Source organism: Nelumbo nucifera, chromosome 8, assembly GCF_055504915.1.
Source record: "Nelumbo nucifera cultivar China Antique chromosome 8, China Antique-T2T, whole genome shotgun sequence".
NCBI lineage: Eukaryota > Viridiplantae > Streptophyta > Magnoliopsida > Proteales > Nelumbonaceae > Nelumbo > Nelumbo nucifera.
Window position 1 is genome coordinate 14,903,807 of NC_142656.1, and position 26,533 is coordinate 14,930,339.

The 26,533-nt window shown below is 36.9% G+C and overlaps 1 protein-coding gene across 5 annotated transcripts in view; it reads right to left on the minus strand.

Moving 5' to 3' along the window:
- LOC104592446 (CBL-interacting protein kinase 24) overlaps positions 1-9,461 on the minus strand; it is a 49,536-nt gene extending 40,075 nt beyond the window's left edge. Inside the window, exons 1-8 of one of the 5 annotated variants that reach the window (XM_010251821.3) lie at positions 9,130-9,461; positions 8,726-8,980; positions 7,734-7,796; positions 6,714-6,785; positions 4,671-4,778; positions 4,501-4,575; positions 4,357-4,410; positions 3,140-3,265 (exon numbers count right to left, since the gene is read on the minus strand). In XM_010251821.3, coding sequence (XP_010250123.1) covers positions 3,140-3,265; positions 4,357-4,410; positions 4,501-4,575; positions 4,671-4,778; positions 6,714-6,785; positions 7,734-7,796; positions 8,726-8,884 — 657 coding nt within the window. In that variant the 5' untranslated portion in view covers positions 8,885-8,980; positions 9,130-9,461. Of the gene's footprint in view, positions 1-3,139; positions 3,266-4,356; positions 4,411-4,500; positions 4,576-4,670; positions 4,779-6,713; positions 6,786-7,733; positions 7,797-8,281; positions 8,381-8,725 lie in introns of all 5 variants that reach the window. The other 4 variants (XM_088892854.1, XM_010251822.3, XM_088892853.1 and 1 more) reach the window with 4 other exon arrangements.
- Positions 9,462-26,533: the final 17,072 nt, after the last annotated feature.

The window sequence follows — 26,533 nt, forward strand, 5'->3', positions numbered from 1 at the left end:
TGATCTGGCAAGGGAGGAGGATGGAAGAGAATTGGTCCTTAGACGGGCTAGGGCCTGGCTAAGTACCTCTACCTCATCGGCAGTAAAACCCAAGGACCCGGTTCCGGGGGAATTAGTGGTTTGTCCCATGGAAGAGGAAGTAACTGTGGATGAGTGTTTTGAACCATCATCACTTTGACCCGTAGCCAGATTCACACTTGCAGATTGACCCTTCTGATGCTTCTTATCTTTCCTCAATACAGCTGGCTTCAGATGCGGATGGAGAACCCAACAAGTCTCTTTCACATGCCTTTCCCCTCCACAGTGGGTGCACTTCAGATGTCTCTTGTCAAAGTGTCTGTTTCCCCTTTGATTTGTAGAGATTAGGGCCGAATGTTCCACAGACTATTCAGCTAGTTTAGTTTGAGTATCAACCTGCATCTCTTTTCTTCTCACCTCTTCATTCCTCACAAGGTAGTAAACATGATGTAAGTCTGGCATTTCATCCCTTCCCAGAATTTGGGACCTTATGCTCTCATATATAGGATCTAGGCCAGCAAGAAACTTAAATGCTCTACCCTCTTCAACTTGTTTGTCATGCTTTTCCTTGTCTCTGGCATTCTCCCAATCAATAATAAGGTGGTGATCTAACTCTTCCCATAGTCCTTCTAGTGTAACAAAATATGTTGCAACACTCATATCTCCTTGCCTCAAGGCAGCAATGTCTTGATTCAGTCTGTAAATTCTGGCATTATTCTTTTTCTGCCCATAGGTTTTAGAAACTTTTTCCCATATCTTGGCAGCCGTGGAGAAATGTTGAACAGTCCTAACTACTCTTGGAGTCATTGAGGCAAGTAGCTAGGACATAACTGTAGCATTCTCCTTGCGCCAAGTTGCATATTCAGCACTACCCACTTCGGGTTCCTTCTTCTGCCCGTCCAAGTAACCAGTGAGTTCCCGGGATGTGATGAAAAGCATGGCTGAGACAGACCATTCTCTGAAGTTGTACTCATCCAATAACACACTTGTGATATGTAGGCTGTGCAGATTTGGATTCTCCAAATTAGGAGATCTCCCACAAGCCCTAACATCTCTAGAAGACACTTCCCTGGATATGGAAGACATCTTCTCTTACTCATAAATGTCAAGACTGTAAACACAATATATAGTGAACTGTTTCACACTTACGGAACTTGCTGCACTGTAAACTCAGTCCTAAGAACCCGACACAGAGCTGAAACACCGAGTACTGCACTGCACACTGTGCCCTAATTACTGTTGTCACAGATTATAATTTGTTGTGCTACCTTCTGCTGTGTTCTAATCACTGCTGCTGCAGCCTGCAACTTGCTGTGTTGGCTTCTACTGTGTGCTAAGCACTGCTATCGCAGGTTATAACCTCACCCACGAACAATTCTAGGACTGCTGAGATTAGTCCTTCCGCCTAGATCTGTTCTACACAGATTTATCTTAGCCGAATGGCTACAGTCTGCTGTACTGCGTCTATTAGGGCATCAGCCTCTGGGTCTAACTCCCCTTGGGTCCTACAACCAAGGGAAACCCTAGATGTAGGTCCAGCTATGTTCTACGACCAACCCTAGGGTTTCTTTGCAGCAACCAAAAAAAAAAGAAGTGAAAGAGTTAACTACGAGTAGAAGAAGAGGCGGCTGCTGTAACCAGTCGAAAGATTAGCGCTCTGATACCATGTTTGCTAAAATAGAGCTGTCGAATGAGAGGAGAAGAAGAAGATATGAGATGGGCGGCAGAAGTGTTCTCAGCCAGCCCTAATCTATTATATATAAGAACATTACATAATGTTACATAAATAGACCAGAATGCCCCTGATTAGTGATGGGACACCTAGTCAAAATAAACACTAAATAAGATTAGGCCCAATAACTAATGACTTAAGACCCAACAAAGATAAACATACAAATTAAGACAGCCAAACCAACATGCTATAAGAAAAGTTGCACTGAATTAACAGGTGGCCAGCTGATTCATTATGGCACCCACATAAGTAACATCTGTTGACCAAACCTGTAATTGGTCAATGGTAGGTATCTTTTCCAAAATAGCAGTTCATGTGAAGAAAACAACCTTGTATGGAGCTTTGGGACTCCAAATCCACCACCAGGGTGCTGGCTCATCACCAGAATAGGTAAGAGCTCCATAATACAATTTGACTAAAAAGCTTCCAGATTTAGCTGCACTGCAATGTCTGCTTTCTTTAGCAGATGACACCAGATGAAAAGGGTAGATCGGCTCCCATCATTTCATAGCTTTCTTTATCATGGACAAGATTCAAAGTATCGATACGCACGATATGCAAGATTCAAAGGGGTGATTCGCTTAGACTGAAATTTTTTTAAGTTCCAATAATTGAGCCAGGAAATCTCTAGAAAGGGTACTCTTCAAAAGTGGCCACATGGCCTAACTCTCAGTATTGAGTGTATTGGTAGGTTCAAAAACCAATATGTATCAACACTTCAAACCTTAATCATACAGCAAATATGGTTTCAAAATCCATGGTCTTTATCAAAGAAGTGGTAAGTTTGAACCATTATCTTAATCAGTAAAATAAAACTTCAAAATCTCCTTTGAGCCAACATAAAACTCAGCATGCATGTCTAGTAATTTCAACTATGAAATTAGACTTCTTTCTTGCTCAAAAGTTTACTGTCAAAGAGAGAGATAATTTTATATGTATGGGTGTTCAAAAAATTTTGTTGAACTATGACACCCAGATACCTGAACATGCTTAGCATGCCCATGTCAAACATGATATATACCTAAAATGATACTGTATACTGCATGGAACAACAAGAGATTCCACATGATTAGATGCAAGGACTAATTTTTAGCATGAAATCTTCAAAAACTACACAATTGCTTTATTTTAATAAATTATACTGAAAATTTGGTAGATATTTCATGCCTAATCAAATTTGACAATGTAAGTATTTAGAAATGATGATTAAATATTAAGGCATGGTATCACCATATTAAGTGGATTCTTCATACCCATATTGTGTCCTCCATTTCCGATACCCTTATTCATGTCTATATCCATATTAGTTGTCAAGTAATAAATAATTAAGTATTACATATATCCTATCATGTCATCCATCCAATTTCTCAAAGCACAAAGGCAGATTACCTTTTTGTATAACATTGGAAGATCTATCTCATCAAAGGGGAGGTACCCAGCCATAAGAACATAGAGAATAACTCCACATGACCAGATATCAGCAGCAGAACCATCATAACCCTGGTTGCTGAGCACCTAAAAGGGAAAAAGGTTTAATTAAGATTGAAGAAGTTGCATTCATAATTGGAACAGTGAAAATTAAGCATATATTTGCATAATTGACAACAAGTACTATTAAATAAAGCAGATAACCAACTAAGTTCACAAAACATGCAAAGGAAAGAATCCCTCTCCTCTTGTCACCCACCTTAAGGAAAACATTAGTTAAAACAGAGCTGAATTAACAATGAGATAGCATGAAAAAAAATGTTCCAAATGAGATTTTTTGAGAGAAAATGATCAAGTCACCTCCCTCTTTAGTTATCAGGTCAGATTTGGATTGGATCCAGCTACACCCAAATCTTATCTGTTTATATAAAGACCAAATCTGAATCTGAATCCAAATTCCAAGGGGATTTAGGGGTCTCAAATTTCAATTCAGATCCTATCAGGTTCTTGGATTTAATCCGAGCTCATTTCAACATCTCTTAAATAAAGAAAACTTAAAACTGTAAATAATCATTCATTAACATATAGAATAAATTTATGTAAATATGAAATAATATATTTTGTTAATTATAAACTTTATATATTATTTATGAATATGTATAATTTAATCATAATCAGATCTTAATTGGATTGAATGGAGTTAGATCAGAATCTGATCCACTTATGTAAATGGATCATCTGAATTCAAAATAATCAGATCACATCTCAGATCAGATCTGGGACTTTTCAAAGTCCATTGACAACCCTACCAATGTGGAAAGACTGCTTTCTGAGACAATGTATTATTTCATGATTTTAATAACTGGCATAATAGCTTAGAAACTCAATACATAAACTAATTAAGGACCCTCGTATCCAATTAAGATCTGATTATGATTAAATTATTTGAATACATGCTCCTACATAAACTAAACTTAATTATGTAGAAAGGCCCTCTTATTTGATACTTCACCTCCTACAAATTAAAAAATTCAACTTAATTCAAGTACAAGAGATTCTGACATGAAAGTGCACATAGGCCAAAGAAAACCAACAATGGTAAACAAACATATAAGACTCAAACTTGAAGTGAAATGTAGTTTGCATAATATCAAAAGGTTCTTAAGAAAAAGTGGTACCTCAGGTGCAACATAATTTGGGGTTCCACATGTTGTATGAAGAAGTCCAACTCCCTAAAATTGATGTAATCAAAAGCAATAAAGGATGTGTGCAGTTAAATGCAAACTTATCCATTGAAACCAAATGTAGGAGGACATGCTTACTTGTTGGGGCAATGCACTAAGTCCAAAATCAGAAATTTTCAAGTTTCCTTCGGCATCAAGAAGAAGATTTTCAGGCTACAGATAATGAGAAAGGAAATAAAAATTAAGGGCCTATAACTAGAAATCATGGTTTTTCAAAGGAGAAAAGAAAACATTAACAAGTTTCCAACCTTTAAATCTCTATGGTATACACCCTTACTGTGGCAGTAATCAACTGCATCAATAAGTTGTTGAAAGTATCTCCGTGATTCATTCTCAGGAAGCCTTCCTTGATGAACCTAAAGACAGTGTAATGATAAACAAAAAAATAAATAAATAAAATAAAATAAGGGGAACTTGGAGAGAACCAGCTAGAAATAACATATAACCTTGAAAAAATGCAATACAATTATTTGTCTTGTTGCACCAATAAAAGAAACTGTAATTGGTTATCAGACATGTGGAAATACAGAGGTGTAGCATGAAATACAAACTTGCAGAAATACAAAAGTAAAGAAAAAGGAACAAAAAGAAAAAGAGAATTATGGGCTGTTCCACCAATTAACAACTCGTCAAACAAATGAGATAATGGAGTCTCACAACTGTAAGAAGAAGAATCTCACTTCTGTAGACAACTGAAGTTACAGAGCAAAATCATCTTGAAGAAGAAGATTTCAGAAAGAGGGATACAGTTCCTTCCAAGTCAAGAAATCCTAGTTGTCATCAGATGTAATATTCTTAAGAATGTTAATTATATAAAAAAATTACAAAGGACCTTAAGAAAAGCATGAGGCACATGCTAACTGTCCACAACTTTCTCTCTTCAAAAGTTGGGTTTGCTGGAGTGGATGGTTTTAGATTAACCCAAAGTAGGGTGCAAGTTGGACCAAGTTGGGTTGGGTTGAGGTCGACCCTAATCCAACCCGACTTTTTTCAGGTTGGGTACAGGTTGACCTGGTTTCTTCACTTCCTTCTGCTAAAATGTTCTTATTTTTTAAACTTAAGGGCAGTGGATTAAGGTTCACTGGTTTTAGCATTAGTTTTATTTCTTAAACTCAAGGCTAGCATTAGGTTCACTTATTTCTTAAACCAAACCTAGATACTAGAATTGAAAAATTAGCTATGGCATTCAAAGAAGTTAGCCCTCGTTTGGAAGTGCTTATTTTTAAGCACTTATTTTAGGACGGGACCATACCAATAAGCACTTATGTGTGTTTGGGAAATAAGCCCCAATAAGTGCTTATTCATGGAAATAAGCCCATTTTGAATAAGAACCCAAGAAGGTGCTTATTTTTAAGCACTTGTTGAAAAGCAATTATTCCTTTCTGACCCATCTTGGCCCACCACATAATTTTTAAAATACCTATACTACTACCATTTGAAAGAAGCACTTTTTCACCAAATACTGGTAAGTACTTATTTGAATAAGCACTTATTTTAACAATAAGCACTCCCAAACAAGGCCTTAGCCTTCTTAGCCTCTCCTTCCCACATCAGGGCTTCAAATTGTCGTATGCTACACTGCTGAGTTTCACAATGAATCCATCAAATTCCTTCTGAGCAAAGAAGAATAAAGGCATGTTTTATGAAGAACTAAATAATTTCTTTGGATTTTCTTTAACAACTTTTACAATTTATTTAGATCCCTTTAAAGAATCACACCTACCTTTCTAGAAAATGTAGCAATGTAGTACCAGTTAGACATTTATTTGAGCTACCAAACATGCAAATGCAATATATTTTTTTATCAGTAGGTACTAGCTAGGGAAATATATTTAGATAATCAATAGGGAACATCTCACCAAGTTCAAATAATGGTTCAGGCAAAATGATTTCCTATTGCTCAAATCAATTCATGGTTGAAATTGAAATTTGAACTAGAATGGTGGTTCAATGATGAATAAGGTGACAGAAGATTCTTATTCAAGGGTTGGGGTTAGAGAGAGAGAACTGCTCTATATGTCCTAGGCTCCAAATCAACAAATGCTAAAGGGACTGCCTTGCATGTCCGTAGAGTGAAGAGCTGTACCACTTTTCTCCTGTGATCACAACTCGAAGGTAGACCTTCCAACCCTAGATATTCCCTTTATGTAAATGACATCAAAGTTCATAATTCATATAAACAAAAACAACTTCCTTCACAAACCAACAAAAGGAAATTCTAATTAACAAAGATATATACATTAAAGTTATCACTCATCAATTTATTTAAGAGAGATTTACAGAGGACTTACTATTTTATCAAAAAGTTCTCCTCCGGTTACAAAGTCTAAGATGATATATATCTTTGTCCGGCTTGCCAAAACCTTAAGAAAGAATGAGCAGGAAAAAAGCCCGTCTCAATAAAGGCATTAAGAAAAGCACTAGTAAGAACAAAACATGGCTTTACAACATACTGATGAAGTCTTATAAGATAATGGATCCAGAACATCAAGCATAATTGTAAAAGCATCTAGGCATCTAGGCTATTCTAGGCAACAGGGGAGCACCATTGCCAAGTCCCCTAGGCACTAGAACTTTACAAGAAAAAGAAAATTCTAGGTTAGTTTCCTAATTTTACATACCAATCAGCATGCATATAAATTGAAAATACCAATTTTCTTTATTAATAGAATTAATTTTCCTCTCAAAATATAACAAAACATCATATATAAAAGATAATATCATTTTAGATCAATTAATTTTAATATTTCAAATGCAACACTATAACATAGTATTTAATAGACCAATTGCATAATAAAAAACCATTAGAAACTAAATAAATCCATAAATTTATACTAATAAAAAAATTAAGAGACGGAGTAACGAGGAAGGAAAGGAACAAGGATGGAAAATCCCTTTTATCTATTTGCGAGAAAGAGAGAGAGAGAAACTGTAGAAAAAGAAATAAAAGACTATCAATTTCTTCTCTCTTTTTCCATTCTTAAAACCCTTGGTTCTTTTATGTTTTAATGGTAAAATCCTTAAAGCATAAATATATGTAATATACTATAGGATGCACTAACATACATGGTAACAGTATATGATCAGAGTAATAATATTACAATAAGGTGCCTGCCTTGTGACTTTTATCACCTAGGTGAGCACCATTTTTATAGATAGCTTTTTTTATTAATATTTTTATACATGGCTTTCAGGCAAGGCATCTAATCAAGGACACCTTGTTGCTTAGGCAATACCTTGACAATTATGACACCAAGATATATTAATATCAGCCATATAAATAAGTCATGCAGCAAGATGTAATGTCATACCTCGTGCAACCTAACTATGTTAGGATGTCTGACAATCTTCATTATAGATATTTCTCTCTTAATCTGCAATCCAACTCATAAAGAAGTTAGCTGAACAAAGAACATGGAGAAGAAAAGGTATGAATGAAGCTCAAAAGCACAAAATGGACAGAACAGCATAAGATGATGCCTGTACCAACTGTATCAAGAATACCAGAAAACTAAGTATTTGTAGAAGCCTATACTAAGGTCACTCTGAAAGAAGTCCTAAATGTGAAAGTTAATTCCTCCTTATTCATGTTTAATTTTTCTACTTTTAGATTCACTGTTTAGCTTTGTCCATCTAGAATTTTAGATGATAGCCAAACTAAGCATTGATCTTCTTAAAGAACTTAAATTTTAACTTCAACATTTTTGGATTAAAGATTTGTGATCATCATGGACAGAAAATGCTACAGAGGTTGTCCCTTGACAAACTAAGCTTTAGCTTCATTATTTAGATTGTCCATCTAGAATTTTAGATGATAGTCAGAATAAGTGTTGATCTTCTTAAAGAACTTAAATTTTACCTTCAATAGCCTCTTTGGATGGAATATTGGTGATCATCATAGGCATAAAATGCTACAGAGATTGCCCCTTTGCATGCTGAAACATAAAACGAGGCAACCCTAGGCCCATTTTACGGTTAGTCTGATTCTAAATGACCAATCCTGCCTGATTACCCAGTATAACATGGTGACTGAGCACGAAAGTTATCAAGTATATACTAGAATCACATTGAAAGCACTCCATTCAACAACCAAGTATCAGAGGACAGGTGATGAGTACACAATTCATATAACAATCAGAAGTCCTACTAACAGCTACTGCATGAAAGCAGCAGCAAATAGGAAAACAAAAGAAGAAGAAATAACTTGAAATAAAAACTCCGGGAGTTGCGTTAAGTAAAAGAAGAATGTTCTATAGCTGGTTGCATAAAAAACCAAATTTTAAGATATGAAGACCATAATTACCTGATCCACCATTTTGTGTTTAAGTATAGTGCTTTTGGCCATAACTTTCATAGCAACACTCTCTCCAGTCTCCGTGTTTTGTGCAAATTTAACCTTTGCAAAAGTTCCTTCACCAATCGTTCTTCCGACCTCATACTTCCCGACCTTTCTTGTTACCATTTTCACAATCTCTTCAAATTCATTTCCTCAGAGGACTCCGGGTTTCAATGAAATTCTCCGTTCCGTTCAGAGGGAGGAAGACAAGCGCCACATATCCTGAGCGCATAATAAACAAAACGCAAGAAAGAGAGAAGTAAGAAAAATAAGGATTGATTAAGAATAAGAACAAAGCGAAAAAATATATGTTCTGGAACTTTTGCAGCAATGTCTACATCCATCCATAACGAAACGCAAAAAAGGAGAACCTGGAAGTAAACATGGCACAACGAATCCGTGATTTGATAAAAATTGCGACTTGAGAATAGTGAGAGGTGAGGAATTATTCGAAACAATTCGAATATATCCGATGTCTCGGTAGATTCCTCACCGGAAAATGTAAAGAATCGTGTGGGAACTCGACGGAAAGTAGAGAAGATCGCCGGAGAAATCAGATCAACAAACGCTGCTTAACAGCCGAAGTCAAAATTCTATTACGTCTTCGAAACAGAGGAAGAAACAAGAGCTAAGAGCTATCAGAAGGCTGCTGCCTGCTGGAGTTCAATTGCCCCCTTTAACCGCTCGAATCGAATGGTCCTTTATTTCTAAAGACAGGTTGGAATAATTAATTAATATTATTAATTGAAGCCACATAACTTGATCAACAAATAACGAATCATAATTCTTAGGGAAGATTACCGATTAATATCATTTTAGTATGGGCCTAATGTCATTTTAGTTCCAAATTTTAAAATGTTATAAATCTATAATTCAGTCTTAAAATTTTAAAATGTGTCGATCTAATATTTATCGGTAATAAACCGTTAGTTATATGTGATATATGCATATTAAATATTTTAAAAATGACAAAATTAACTTTTAGGGGTGTTTTTTTTTGGGATTTTGAGAGGGAAAAATTGATCAATCCAATTTTGGTTTTCATTGACCAAGAATTTTACGATTCTTTTTTATATTTACGTGGAGAGCAGGAAAAGTTTATTTTATTAGGTATCACTTAACCGATATCCATATACTAAGTGGATAAATAACTTTCTCACTTGGGGAGAAATTATCAATACTTGAATGGGACAAAAATGACTATTTTAATAATAAATTTTTATGATTAAAATAATTATTATTTTATTCACATGAGAAATTAAAGAATATGGATAAATGCACTTACCCAATTAAATGTCTCTGCTGAAAAACTTAAGATAAATGCATTTATCCGAATAAATAACTTATCAAAAACCAAACAGCTCATCCTTTTAGATAGAAATAAGACATTGTTCATGTGTATCCATATTGACACTATTGTCACATGTCATTCGGTGTCCGTTTACTGCCACTGCACTCGAACTCGTTGTCACATCCCACTATAGTCATCCCTCTTGAAGTCAAGTTGCTCGGGACGGTGACACTGCAAAGCTTATAGTGAACCAGCTCGGGATGGCTATATAACCCAGGAAATGGCTTGACCCCACAAAGTATTTAAAGTCTGTTTCAGTATGGTGAAACTTGAAAAGTTGAAAGTTGAGTGACGGGTTAGTTCTTTCGGCGAATAGCAAAAAAAAGAAAGAGATAACATAGTTCTATATATGCTCGTTCAAGAGTTCTTCGGTAAAGGTGAGCATAGCCATACTCCCTCCAAATCTAGTTTTTTTATTTGTTCTGGTGTAAATGTAATGGCTAGCGTTTTTAGAGACTTCCTGTTCTTGTGCTTGTACTTTGCTTTGCTCCATACTGTTGTTGGGTTGAGCTTTGATGGAGAAGCTCTGCTTTCACTACTAAAAGACTTGGTTGTACCTCCCTCAATCAAGTTGAGCTGGAATTCAAACGATTCCACACCTTGTAACTGGATAGAATTCAATGTGATGGCCTGAAACAGAATGTGATCTCCTTGAACCTATAGGGTCTGGAAATCTCTGGTTCATTGAGACCGGAGATTGGCCAGTTAAGATCCCTCAAGACGATTGACCTTAATGGCAACAATTTCTCGGGTTTGAACCCCGCAGAGTTGTTCAATTGTAGTCTACTTGAATATTTGGATCTGTCTACGAATGGTTTCACCGGTGATGTGCTTGGAAAATTAGCAAACTTGTGGAAGCTTGGATTTTTATCTTTGCTTGAGTGGAAGAGATACTAGAGTCTTTGTTCCAGATTCCACGTTTGAACACAATTTATCTCTATAGTAATGTCGAATGTAAGAAACGACTGATCTCGTTTCTCTATGGCTCTGTAGTAATCAATTTTCAAGGATAATGCCAGAATCTATTGGAAATTGTACTAAATTGCAAGAATCGTCTTATAGTGAACCATCTACGGAGGATTAGGCATCAACTCGGTCTTGAGACAGTCATTTCATTGGTTTTTCTCGGTCAAAATTGCAAGAGCTCAGAAAACTAGACTTACCTATGGACGGGAGATGATGAAATTGGATATAACGATGTAATGAGTTCTCCGCATATTATGTCATAAGTAGTATAAATGCGTAAATAGACAAAAAAAAGTCATGCAAATATGAAAGAGAATGCCATGCACAGCTGTGTTGTTCGCCACTTTTCTTATGGTTGATAAAAAAAAAAAGGGAAATTTCCATATTAGTATCTATGGAAATTTTCATATTACTATCCTGTATTTTGGGTCTAGTGCCATTTTGATTCATAAACTTTAAAATGCGATAATTTTATTAATCTAATAACTGTCATTAACCAGCCATTAAGTGTCATTTGAAAAAACAAAAACATCTTTCGAGTGTTATTTAATTCTCTTTATCAATCATCTAAATATTGACAAAAAATGAACAATCCTAAATCCTTGCCTTTTCTATTCAAAAAAGTTTGAGTCACTAGAATGCTCACTGAGATATAACCCCAGCTTTCTTGAATAGAAGAGGCAAGGATTTGATAATGTTCATTTTTATCAACATGTGGATGGTTGATAAAGAAAATTAGATGACACTCAAAGGGCATTTGTCAAATGTCACTTGACGGCTGATTAACGGACTGGTTAACAACAGGTACTAGATTGACACATTTTGAAAGTTCAGATACTGAGTTGTCGCGTTTTAAAGTTTTGGAACCAAAGTGGCACTAGGCCCAAAGTACAGGGTACTAATCGAGAATTTTCTCTAAAAATTTAGATGACACCTAAAGGGTATTTGTGTCTTTTATATGTCACTTAATGGGTGGTTAACAATAGGTGCTAAATTGGTATGTTCTAAAAGTTCGAATATTAAATTATCGCGATTTAAAGTTGGAGGACCAAAGTGACACTAAGCCCAATCAGAATTTTCCCTAACTCTTAAACGACCATAACACTCAAACATCCACAGGATATTGGGATTTGCTCCTCACAGAGCACACCTCACACTGGAACCCAGATTTCCTACCCATTCTCTACTCGCAGTGAATTAGAGTCACACATCTCTCAATTCATAATAAAGATGTGTGGCTCCAATTCACGATGAGTAAAGAGTGGATAGGAAAAGTGAATAGGAAATCCCAAATGCTCACACTGGCCTCACCCACGAGAAATGTTCCCGATGTGTAAATAGGACATGTTGTGACATCAATGTGAGACACGCTTTGTGAGGAGCAGATCCGAACTCGACTGGAGAAGTGGAAAAGGAGAACAAATTGAAACGTGCATATCTCAATTTAGCCTTGCCTAGGTGGCTAGTGACGGGATCTGCTCCTCACAAATGGGCGCCTCATAGGCACATCCACCGTGCATTGGGAACATCTCTCATGAATAATAGCCAATAATTACAGGAGATGTTCCCAATGCATGATAGGATGTGCGTGTGCGGCGCCTGTGAATTCAAATCGGACCAGGCAATATCCGAATTCAAATCCGATATCCGAATTCGATTCAATATCCAATAGATATTGAAAATTAATATCTGAATTCGAATCCGATTAAATATTCGAATATTCGATTCGATTCGATTCGAATTCGATTAATTAATTATTTTAGATAAATAATAAATATAAAAATAAATATTTTATTAATATAAAGTATATAAATATATAAATTATATAAAATATTATATATATTGTATATAAGAATTAAATAATCGGTCGAATTCGGATATTTATCGAATCAAATCAGGTCATATCCGAATTTGAATCCAATTAACTATTCGATAAGAATAAAATATCCGAATTTGACCGATTATATATTTAAATTATCCGAATTCGATTTGATTATGTCCAATATCGAATTCCAAATCGGATTTTAGAATAGCGTTGACACCACTATATATGTCTGACTTGAAAATCGAATGAGGTACAACATTCTGCCACCTTGCTTGGGCAACGCTCGGTGCAACTCCCACAGTATTTTTCCGTACGGTGGAGCCCATGTCTGTAGAGAAAAGAATTCGGACTTTGCTTATGATTAGACAGTATTTATTCATTTAGAGGTACTTAGACAAAGAACAATGCTAGCGCCACGGACCTTGTCGGTTGTTAAATCATAAAGAAACAACGTAAAGTATGAGTTTTTTTATAAGTTGACTGCATTATACGTCAGAATTCTCAATTTAACTGCACTTACAATAATTTAAAATTATAAATACCTTCACTTATAATATTCATTCTTATCCGTGAATTGACATTAATTGCGAGTTGATAATAGAATTAAGATTTCTTCGTTGGGTTTGCGTCATGCCCTTATGTGATCATTGGAATAACCGCCCAAGTGGTTGAATTGAATTATTTATTACTTTGTCTTTAGATGTCATGATAAAAAGTTGTAGAGTTATAGGAGTAGTTGAGGCAACATTCCATTCAGCCGCTAAGCAGCTCAGCTGACAGAACACTTGAGCCCGTTTGGGAGGATTGAGTTGCTCAGAAGTCAGAAGAAGCTATTAAAATTAGCTTTACCATAAAGTCACTTTATTGCCTCAATGAAAGCATGTTTTGGTTTTGTGGCTTTTTCGTCAAACACAGTTTCTACTTTCTAAGTTTTTATGTGAGGCCCAATATATAAAACCAAAAGCTTCTGCCCGAAAACCTTTCCAAACGGGCACCTATTAAAACATCATTCAGTTCAACTTCAGCCTGTTCAACCAAGCAGGTGCTAATTTAGTAGGAGGGCCTACCACTTGCTGACATAAATCCTTTGATACTTTATTTAAACAAATCAAATTCACGTGGGAAAAACATTAACACACTTGTTACATCAGCTCTTCCTTTTTCAAATTTTCTTAATTAATTTTTACCTATGAGAGAGGGAGAGATAGGGTTTACTTGATGCGAGAAAATGTCAAAGAGTTTAGGGATAAATTGGCTCTACTACATCCCTCCAAGGTCACCAACTACTGGATGAATAATGCAAAATGGTCACACCATTGATTAAAGTATCCCAGCATTTGCCACATCAGTTTATCCTTTGCTAATTTTTTTCATCTCTCCTTACATGTGATAAATAAATAAAGGGTTATTATTAAAACTGCCTTTTGTTTTCCTCGGCTCAGTTTTAAAACAGTAAATATATACAAAATAATATAAAATATAAGGTTTTACACTGTATATATTTATATTTATACTCTTTCCAAACTTATCCAACTTTTCAAAGCGTCAGTAGTCCCCCGGTTAGCTAGGAATCTACCTTTTAGGAGATGAACAGTTTTGTATGCCCTCCCTTGGAGTTTGCGCGAAATTTTATACTACCCCTCCATTTGAGAAATGGAGGGGGGAGGGGGGTTTCAATGGTTCATCTCTTCATTCAAATGGGTTTAAAACCTAATAAATGGAGGAGAATAAAAATAGAAATATATTTTGCTTTTTTACTGAGAGGTGTCAATGGACTGGTACAGTTTTGCATTGGACCTGTCAAAATCAAAATCAATTTAAACAAATTGGACATACCAAGAAGACATATTGAGTTGGAATAGTCTAGACTTAATGGTCCAAAGCATTTACTGGATTGGATTGGACCTGGTCCATCCGTAACGGATTTATATTAGATTGGATGATCCAAATATTGGACTGGACTGGTTTAAAGTATTCATTGGATTGGATTGGATTGGACCTGGTCCATCTATAATAGGTTCATATTGAACCAGATTGGATTAAACCAAATCCAGTCTAATTAGCACCCTTACTTCTACCTGTTTTCTTTCTGAGAAAATTATTAAACAGAGGATCAGGGTTAATTTAGTCATTAAAAATAATTACTAGACTAGTTGGACAATTTTCTGGTCACTAACAATTAAGTTTTAGATAACAAAAATTCTTTATTAATCAAGATCTTTGGGAGCCTGGATCACCTGTCAACAGAATATGTTTCAACACCTTACCAACATCATCTAACACCACACATCTCATACATGATGAGTCTCAGTTATATGATGGGCCCCAATTTCATAGTAAGATGTGCAGTAGTGTCAGATCAAATTGGTAGGGTGTTGAAACATGTTGGTAGAAGATCCCAACTCAATCTTTGAAAGTTTCAAAAAGCCAAAGTTTTAGAAAGAAAATAAAAAGGAGACCAGAGTTTTAGAGCCCTAAAATAAATTAAGATTATAATAAGGTTGGTTTCACATAAATTCAACCACAATCAGAATCATATCCAATAAGATAGCAGGACTTTAGGACTCCATTGACAGCCCTTCCATTTATGATAAAAATGCCAATAATAGGTAGAGAATTAAATACCGAAAAAAATAGAGAATTAGATTTACAATGATATTACACACGCGACTAATATAAAGGTAATGAATGATCTCAACTGGTCAAGTGTTCCATAGTTTAATATAGATAAGGTGCAAGTATAGAATTGATTCCTTTGAATCAAATAAGTTTAATTATATACTAGTGGATCCGATGTGATGCATGGGCATTGTCAAGAAAAATTGAAGTAAAAGGAACCATGCATATGACATTCCAAATGGGCGTATCATATCATAAATAGTTTGATAATTTTAATGTTTGTAAATGAACATAGATAATGCACTAGGTCTCTTGTCAATTTTCAAAAAAAAATTAATAGTTTTAATCAAATGAAACTGTCTGTACGCAAATTTTGCTTATCAAGTGCTGATAACCAATATTTTGTCTAGCCAATTGCAAGGTTTAAAAAGATTAAAGGCATAGTTGAGGCGTAAGGTTCAACGCATGGTTTTCAAAATCGGATCGGAAAAATCGGGAACCAGTCAGGTGATTAGTTCCTTTTTTTCCAAAAATCGGATTCCCCCTCTCAAATCGTTGATTTTGGTCAGTGAACCGCTGAACCGAGTGGTTAACTATTTGAACGGGTTTGAACATTTTTTATTTTTTTATTTTTCTGTCTAAACGGGCCGGTCGTTCGATTTGAATGGTTGGACCGTTAGACCCGGTAACCAGACCCCTGACCGATTTGATCACTGGGTCGGTTTTAAAAACTGTGGTTCAAGGGGTAAACCTCAAAGTTTAAGGAAAAAATTAATTAAAGTTTTGTAACTTGATGAAAATAACATAAAATATGACAAATTAAAATGATAGAAAGTACAAACTAGAAATTTATAAGCAATAAGTTTTGGCATTTAAGCACTAAATAAAATAATAACTAATCAACTAACAATTATGAACATTTCACATTTTATGTAAATAAACAATTTAGAAGAAAAAAAAACAACTTAGTTTATTTGATCTATAATAATAATAATAATAATAATAATAATAATAATAATAATAATAATAATAGTGATAATGATAATGATGATAATGATAATGATAATAATAATAATGATAATAATAATAATAATAATAATAATAATAATAATAATAACAATAACAATAACAATAACAATAACAACAACAACAACAACAACAATAATAATAATAATAATAATAATAATAATAATAATAATAATAATAATAAATAATTGATAGAATTTTATTTATCCAAAAGAAACTAAGAATTTGATTAGTCCTTTTTGCATTGAACTCTTTTAAAACACTAAAATAATTAATAGAATTTTACTTGCCTCATTGGTTCTTCTTTTCTTACTTTTTTATTTGGCCTGTAATTATTGAAGTGTTTTTTTCTATATGATTTAAATTATAAAAATTTATATTTTTTATATTAAATTACCAAGTAATCATTAATACTTGAGGCTTACACCTTTTTATGCCTGAGGCTATGTCTTCTGAGAATGGCTTAAGCCTCACATCAAAGTTGTATGCCTTAAGCCTTGAGGCAAAATTTGTGCCCCCTCGCCTTAAGACATACGCCTCACACTTCAAGGCTTAAGCCTTTTAAAACAATGGCCAATTGAATTACAAATAAGTTGTAATGAGAGCAACAAATTTTCTATATTGTATTCATTAATTATTAGATTCACCTAAATTACCAAAACTATAAAAATTGATTTACCTAAATTACCAAAATTATAAAATGTGATTTACCTCAATTACCAAAATTAATTTTCCAAATAGCCAAAATTACAATATTTGAACTACCAAAATTACAAAACTTTATTTATCAAAGATAAAATTTTTTAGGAAAATTAATGTATGGACTTACCAAAATTTGTATAAAAAAATGAATCTTAAATTTAATTTTCCATATAACAAAATTAATCACAAAAAATTAACAAAATTAATGTACAAAAGTTACCAAAATTATCAAAAATTAACCAAATTAAAAAATTAATAATTTCACAAAATTACAAAAAAAAACATTTATTCATAAATTATAAACAATACAAATATTTAGTTAATTCTTTATTTACCAAAATAAATAAAAATTAATTTTGGGAATATACAAAATTTTAACAAAACTGTCAAAAATATTTTACCTAAATTACCATAATTAATTTTCCAAATAACCAAAATTACGATAATTAAACCACCAAAAATTACCAAAATTTAAAATTTTAGGTAAATTTATAACACAAATGGATCACAAATTTAATTTTCCTTATAAAAAATTAAAGTTAAAAAATTTCCAAAATTAGCTAAATTACTTCACTTTAGTAAATTGATAATTTAAAAAATTAACAAAATCAATAAATTAATGATTTCACGAACTTACCAAAATTAGTCATTCATAAATTAAAAAACAATATTTTTTTGTTAATATTTGATTTACCATAATAAATCAAATATAATTTAGTGAAATAAATTTTTTGGAATATAACAAAATTAATTTATCAAAATTCATTATGAAATTTATCAAAAATAATTTGCATAAATTAATTATCTCTAAATGATTTTACCAAATTTATTAAAATTAGTAAAATTATTGTTGAAAATTACGAAAATTAATTAGTAGTTTTTGGTAAATTATTAATTTCCCAAAATTAAGCAAAATGAATTTACTGAAATTAATTTTTGGTATTTTTTAAATGTTATTAGTTTACCAAAGTTACCAAAATAAATTACCTAATTTATCAAAATCAATTACCACATCTACCAAAATAATTTATCAAAATTAATTTCAAAATTACCAAAAAATAATTGTCATTATCTTAGGAGAAGCTAACAATGTGTGGGATATTTGAGAAGTGTAATCTGATTATCTTCCTTAAGATACATGATGGAGAATGTTTCTTAAAAGGAAAGTGGAAGGGGTATGGGATTTTAGGAGAAAAAGGTGAGATATAGTTTTGTAATTGATATGAGATAGAAGATAGTGGAAAAAAATTAGGAGTGAAGTGGTTTTAAACTTCCTCAAATATTGGAACAAGGCTGCTAGTGGTTGAATTTCCCAATTATGTGGAATAAAAAAATTCAAAAATTTTAAAAAATTAGAAAGGGGATCTTCGGGTCGCCATGTGGACTGAGCCGATATTTGGGTTTAATTTTTATGACCTATACAAAACCAAGGCAAGGAATAGATGAAAATAGATACCACTACTTTTTTATTGTCTCAAGCCAACCCAAGGAAAGTATTGGCTTTATATAATATGGATATAGATATAACCCTATTACTATTGTCAGCTCAAGGAACAGATCAAACTAATGTTTTCAACTAACAATTTTTTTTATTGTCTCAATTTGAACTGAATGCTTCTTAGTAAGGCAGTTTGGAAGGCTTAGTTTAGAAGGAGTACAAATACAATATGTAGAGTGTAAATCCTTATATTTTGTATTATTTTATATGTATTGGTATTATATATATTTACATTTGTATTCCTTCCAAACTGAGCTGAGGTTATAAATACAAATATATAGAATGAAAAATCTTGTATTTTGTATGTATTTGTACAGTACATATTTGTATTTGTAATTTTTTTAAACTGAGCTTAAGGGTCCATTGGATTTGCAATCAGAAGTGGAATCAAAATGATCTATTCCTCCCACCTGTTTGGTTCAGATGTGAATCATATTCAGCTGAATGGATTCTCATTCTTAAGGGAAGGGAGGGAATGGTCCCTCAAATGGGGAATGTCATTCCAATAAAAATGGAAATGGGATTCCAATATTTTGTCCAACCAAATAGTTAGAATGGGAGTAGACCATTACAATTCTGATTCCAAACCCCTATTCCTGTGAACCAAACATACCCTAAAACCTGTAATACAAAGTTAGTAAGAGCTAATCAAAAAGTTATTAAAGATATGGAATATGCTTAACACATGAACAAAGCTGCATTTGGCATTCATTATTTTAAGAATTTATCTCATTTTTGCCATTAAAATATCTCTATGAATACTGAATTTTTAATTAAAAAAAAAAAGATAAATCTTTAAAATAAAAAATTCCAAAAGCAGTCTAACGCTAACTATCAAAATAGAAGTGTAATCTACACTAAGAAAAAACAAAAGAAAAGGCCTCGATAGTTCAAAGCATGTTACAGTGTTCTCCTTTGGTCACATCATTTATCCTTTGTTAGGAATCTATATCCATACCCTAATTACGTTCGAATGTCACTGTCGGTCACATCGATCGGACATTTATGATAACGACCCGCTTGAATGAATCCAAATTAAAAGAGGAAAAGATGGTCTGAATTGAAGATTCTGTTCCATCATATTAGTGCTTGCATCAATATCCCCCCTAAAATAAATAAATAAATAAATAAAATTGATGGAGAATGATTTGACTCGACCTACTGAAACGATGATATGATTCAGTAGGAGCAACAACTCAGCATTGTGACCTGACCATAACTAAGTACGAGCATGTAGAGCAGCTCACTACATGATAGCTCGCTATAGAGGGAGCTCGCTACAATGCGAGCTTCAGGTTCCTTGAGCTGCCCACAGGCTGCGAAGGGAATACTCCAAGGCTATTTCAATTCGCAAGCTAGGGAAACCAGCTCGCTCCAGCACCTGGGCAGAAGAACTGCCCCGAAGACCAACCTCGATAAGGGTCACCCCGAAGTACCCATAAGAGCTTGCTACAAAGTAGCTAAGCAATGCTACATCCTCAGGAAGCTTCTATCTGACAAGACCGTACTCGTCAGACTGTGCCACGTTTCTTGACTGGCGGTGTAGTCCCTGCCCGTTTGACAATCTGCCCCATGTCTCTCGACAGATGGTGGCGTGCCTGTCCCTTCAAAGACGTGTCACTCAACCAAGCGGATAGTACATTGTAACAATCACCTGCGCAACCCTAGCAGGTAACGGCTGCGACAGGAGCCCAGTGGCGGTTACGCCTGATTTGACAAGAACACCCCTATAAAAGCCCTTTAAGCGGAGAGAAGGACTCTCTTTCGAATTAGATTTGAACTTGGACTCTTACTTGCTTACGAGCTAATCTCGAGACATAGTGATCTAGCGCGACCTACACTCTTAGCCTTTTACCCTATTTTCTTCCTCCCTAGTGTTCTAACTTAAGCTTCGGAGTATTCCCGCCGAGCAAATCCCTCGGGAATCCTTCATCTTTCTCTTCTCAGGTGTCGTTCGTTGCCAACAAGGAGCCAGTCAGCAGCCAGCTAGGAGTAGGTCGGCCATAGTAGGTCGGCCGATTACCCATGCCTTACGGGCTGTGGTGTCCACCTACTACTTGGCCATAAAGTTCCCCACGGACTTCAGCATCAGGGTAGCGCGAGGTGAACAACTTGAGTCTCGCAAATGCTATGCCGCCGCCCTTAAGGGAAAAACCAAGGTGGCCAATGACCTCGAGTTGGAGCAACCTACGGAGCAAAGCGAGGAGCGAGCTACGCCCACAGAAGAGATCGTCTCCATCCTGGCCTCGGTGGAAGACCCAGCCTGGACTCTTCAGATCGGTGCTTCCATTAAGGAGCCCCTGCGATCTAAACTAGTATGCTTTTTACTTGAAAATTTAGATGTTTTTGCATGGTCTGCGGCAGAAATGCCCGGCATAGACCCTAGCATCATAACTCATAAACTTAATATTGATCCTGTAGTTAGGCCCGTTAGATAGAAGAAACACAACCTAGCCCCGGAGCGATGGAGGGTAGTCGACGAGGAGGTCGGGAAGCTCCTTGCAACTGATTTTATAAGAGAAGTCCATTACCTGAGCTGGGTGGTCAACCCCGTCCTAGTGAAAAAGGCTAACGGTAAATGGCGCACGTGCGTCGACTACACCGACCTGAACCGAGCTTGCCCAAAGGACTGCTTCCCACTCCCCAGAATCGACCGTTTGGTGGATGCGACCCCGGGGCACGAGTTGTTGAGTTTTCTAGACGCCTACTCGGGCTACAATCATATCAGGATGGACCCGACAGACGAAGAAAAGACTGCCTTCATAACCGAGTTCGGCCTGTACTACTACAAGGTCATGCCCTTTGGGGTAAAAAATGTCGGGGCGACCTTTCAAAGACTTGTGAACAAACTGTTTGAGCCATTGATTGGCCAAAAGATAGAATGTTATGTAGACGACATGGTTGTCAAAACCCAGCTCTCATGCGATTTAATACAAGACTTGAATTTAGTTTTTGAAATCCTGCGTAGATTCAATATGAAGCTAAACCCGAATAAGTGTGTCTTTGGTGTCACCTCGGGTAAATTCCTGAGATACATCGTAAATCGGCACGGCATTGAAGCCAACCCGAACAAAATAAGGGCCATCAAAGATATGAGACTCACCGGAGAAGACGAAATGAAGTAGACGGAAGAGCTCGGGTAAACTAGATGGATGCGCGACCTCAGAATCCAAAGACAGCAAGATAGCATGAAAGGAAATGAGGCCTAGGGGCCCTCCTATTTATAGTCACTGTGCCTCCGAATCAATGGCCAGGATTGAGGCAGATCTGACGGTTCATAGTCAAACTAAACGCACGCCTTCTGAAACCGAAATGTGACGGGCTACACATCTCCCATGATTGGGGTAATGACAGTTGAATGACATCCAGAGTTAAGAGCCGCTTCAGTGCATTTTCGGTATTCGAAAAGTCAAAAATCCCCTGATTCCCACGCGCGCATTTAATATGAGCAGTCAATTAAGTTTGAATTTCGGTCAAATCAACCCGTCACACTTCATGAACTCCTCACGCTAAAGCAACACTTTTAGTCCGAGGAGTGGGGGCAATTGATGGAGGATGATTTGACCTGACCTACTGAAATGATGACACGTGTATTTGACTCAATAGGAGCAACAACTCAACATCATGACCTGACCACAACTAAGTACAAGCCTGTAGAGCAGCTCGCTATAGGGGGAGCTCGCTACAACGCGAGCTCTAGGTTCCCCGAGCTGCCCACAAGCCACGAAGGGAATACTCCAAGGCTATTTCAGCTCGCGAGCTAGGGAAACCAGCTCGCTCCAGCACCTGGGCAGAAGAACTGCCCCGAAGATCAACCTTGATAAGGTCACCCCGAAGTACCCCTAAGAGCTTGCTACAAAGTAGCTTGCTGAGCAACAGGGTAGCTCACGGCTAAGCAACGCGACGTCCTCAGGAAGATTCTATCTGACAAGACCGTACTCGTCAGACTGCGTCACATCTCTCGACTGACGGCACAGTCCCTGCCCGTTTGATAGTCTGCCCCACGTCTCTCGATAGATGGTGGCGTGCCTATTCCTTCAAAGACGTGTCACTCAGTCAAGCGGATAGTACATTGTAATGATCATCTGCGCAACCCTAGCAGGTAACGGCTGCGACAGGAGCCCAGTGGCGGTTACGCCTGATTTGATAAGAATGCCCCTATAAAATCCCTTTAAGCGGAGAGAATGACTATCTCTCGAATTAGATCTGAACTTGGACTCTTACTTGCTCACGAGCTAATCTCGAGACATAGTGATCTAGCGCATCCTACACTCTTATCCTTTTACCCTCTTTTCTTCCTCCCTAGCGTTCTAACTTAAGCTTCAGAGTATTCCTGCCGAGCAAATCCCCCGGGAATCCTTCATCTTCCTCTTCTCAGGTGCCATTCGTTGCCAACAAGGAGCCTGTCAGCAGCCAGCTAGGAGTGCCCGGATCGTGCCGCACCAAAAATAAAATAAAAAAAATGATAAGCGGATAGAAGATGTCCAAAGTGGAAATCGTCAAAGATGTATAAGAGCTTGATAATTATGGATGTTAATTACTAAATATAAATTTTCTTATGTTGCGTTTGTTTGAAGTGGAAAATCGAACTGGGGTAAAATGCCACTTTTATTTTTCTTTATACCTGATGCAGCACAATCTGGGCACTCCTAGTTGGCTAAAACCTGGCTCCTAGCTATGACAGACGGCTCCTGAAACGGAGAGGAACGTGAAGGATTCCCGGGGAGCTCTCCCGGTGGGAACACTTCGATGGGTAAGTTAGAGCTCTGAGAAAACTCAAAGAAAACATAGAGTGTTAAGAGTGCTGAAAGTGCTAGCTTCAATCCCTTTGCTTCGCGGGGGTCAGGGTCCTCTTATACCAGAGCTCAGTCACATCAAGCGTAACCGCCACTGCCCTAGCCGTTCTTGCCAAGGCTGAGATGGCGAGTGCAGGCTGCTACTGCAGGGTACGGACTCGTCAGGCGTGCCATGCTTTTCAGAGATGATAGGCACAACTCCACCTGGCGAGAGATGTGGGTGCTGCCACCAAATCCCGCAGGTACGGATGTCAGGCGGATCTTCCCTGCAAGCTTCCGAGCTGCTTTGCACCGAACCGCCAGGGGTCGAGTTACTTCGTACCAAGATGTCGAGGTACCCCGAGGTGCTCACACTGGAGACGAACCTTAAGCAAGTAAGAACGGGAGTGTCGACGGTGTTGTCCCGAGGTGTTTCTCCCTCGGGGCACTTAGTCAAAAGTCGGGGTGCTCCCTTCTCAGGAAGGAAGAGATCAGAACCTCGTACAAGGAGCTCTGGCCTCGAGGGTAGCTCGGGTCCCTTTGCACAGGAGGAGCTCAGGGAGCTCCACCCTTAGCGCTTGGGGTGAGCTGGGCCTTGCTACCAGGCGAGTTGCCCCACCCGCCGAGTCGTTCGGTCGGGCTTTAGCAAGCTTGCTACGCCAAGTCATGGCTAAGCTGTCATGCTGAGTTGCCACTTGTGCCAGGTCATGTCCACATGTCCTCGTGCTACAAGGTTGGGGCAAATCACCGTCCGTGGTCTGTCGGGTGGATTTGGCTCGGGCTTAAGCCTTCTTGTCTGCCAACTTATCGGTTGGACCGGTTCTTTGCTCGGCTCGACCAGGCGTAGCCCGGGTCACGTACGGTCTACTCGCGGACGTTACGCGACTTATGAACTCAACGGACGCCAAAAAATGCACTAAACCGATTTTCGCCTCGAGGGTCGTGCAACCGATTTTCATGGGGACTGTCAAATCGTTTCGATCTCAACCGTTGAGGCTCGTGTACAACGGCTATAAATAGCAGGGGTCCTAGCCATTTTTCCTTCGCCACAAATCCTCAGTCTTAGCCTTGAGCTCGTGTCCAAAGCCTCCAGCTCGGGTCAGTTCTTCCCAGTTCGGTCATCTTCCCTAGGTGAGTCACCCCAGCTTCTTTTCCTTCAATTTCATTATGTCTAGTTCTGATAGCCAACTAGATGAGCCCGAGGTGGGTACCTCGGCTCAGGGCGACCCTACTGGAGTCCGGTCTCCCGAGGCGCGGGAGGCCTCGGGTAACTTAGCGTCCACCTCTCACCGAGGTCGGATGCCAGACAGGTTTAGACCCTCCATCATGACCCTAGAGAGGCTCCGCTACCTCATCTGGCAGTACAATCTGCCCAGGGAGTACACCTACAGTCTACCTGCGGGTAACTTTCCATGGGAACACGACCCTGACGAGGTCATGATCTTCCGGGAGCAGCTCATTGCCGGGCTCTGTCTTCCTTTCCGTCCACTTACTGTGGAGATCCTGAACCACTTCAACGTTACATTAAAACAGCTCCACCCGAACTCGATTTGTAACGTGGTCGGGACAATCTCCCTTTGCTACGAGTACGTCCTCCCCTTGAACCTGGACATATTCTGTTCCATCCTAACCATAAAGAAGAGCGCTTCATGCATTCTCCCCGAGCACAAGAGGGCCTATTACTTGTCCCCTCTTCCGGGCTTCAAGTTGCTGCACAAGCTCCCGAGCAAGATCCCGGCTTGGAAGCAGGACTACTTCGTAGTCCGGAACCCCGCGGGGTGGCCCTTCCCTACTCAATGGAGGGAGACGCTCCACTCAAGGGAAACAAATGTGCTAACTATCTTGCTAATGGAAGCACTGAAGAAGAAGGGATGATCATTTTCACATTGGCTTTCTAAATCCTTAAGACTGTGTTTGGTTGCAGTGCAAATTTATTTGTACTAGTACAAATGTAAATAATGCAAATTTTTGTTTAATTTTGTTTTGGATTATATTTTATTTTGTTTCATGTCTTAATTTACTTCATTTGTATTGCAATCAAACAAAATAAGTTAAAATTTGAAACAAAAATATGTCAGAATTTACACTCAAATCATTTGCACTACCATGGTTTTGCATCAATGCAAATTTATTTGCATTGCAATTTGCAACCAAATACAGCTTAAAGAGTTTATTTGACTTCTTAGACAGAATTATATGAATCATACCATCGTTTTGAGTTAATTAATGGTTGTTTCCTTTAAGGCTCCATTTGCTTTTTGGCAAGTTATTTTACCCCGTTAAATGCACTTACTTGGGTAAGTGTTTCTTGAGAAATACTTAGATAAGTGCATTTATCCATGTTCTTTTATTTCATATATAAATAATACAATAACCATTTTAGCCATAAAAAAATATTATTAAAAGGGATAATTTTGTCTCATCTAAGTGTTGACAACTTCCCCTAGGTAAAGTTGCTTATCCACCAGGTAAATGGTACCTAGGAAAATAATTTTTTTTGTAGATCCCACATATATATTAAAAAAAATGAGTATCTTAGTCAATAAAAACCAAAATCTTATTGGCCAAATCCCCCCTTCAAAATCCAAAAAGTGAATGAAACCTAAGTATTTAGGTTGGGTGGAGTTGGTTAGGGATAGCTTTTCCTTTTGTAGTTCCAAGTTTGGGGCAAGGCTGGCTAAGTTCTCCCCATATCTTTATATTTTGTTTGACAATGATCAATAAAATTTCAAGGTATCCAATTAGCCATCCCTTTACCTGGAGTCAAGTTTGGAGGTAAAAAAATTTCCAGAAAAAAAAGAAAAATCAAGAGTGAATACGCCCTGTGAAAAACTTGTTGCAAAGAAAAGGAAGTTTTTGAGCAAAAAGCCAGTGAAAAGTGTTTCCTTCCAAACATTTATAATATGTTTTTTCAAAAAAGTGTTTTTATTAAAAAGTATCTTTTCTAAGAACTCGTTATCGATTTCTATATTTCTTCTTTTATAAAACTTTTATTTTTATGGTATCATGGTTT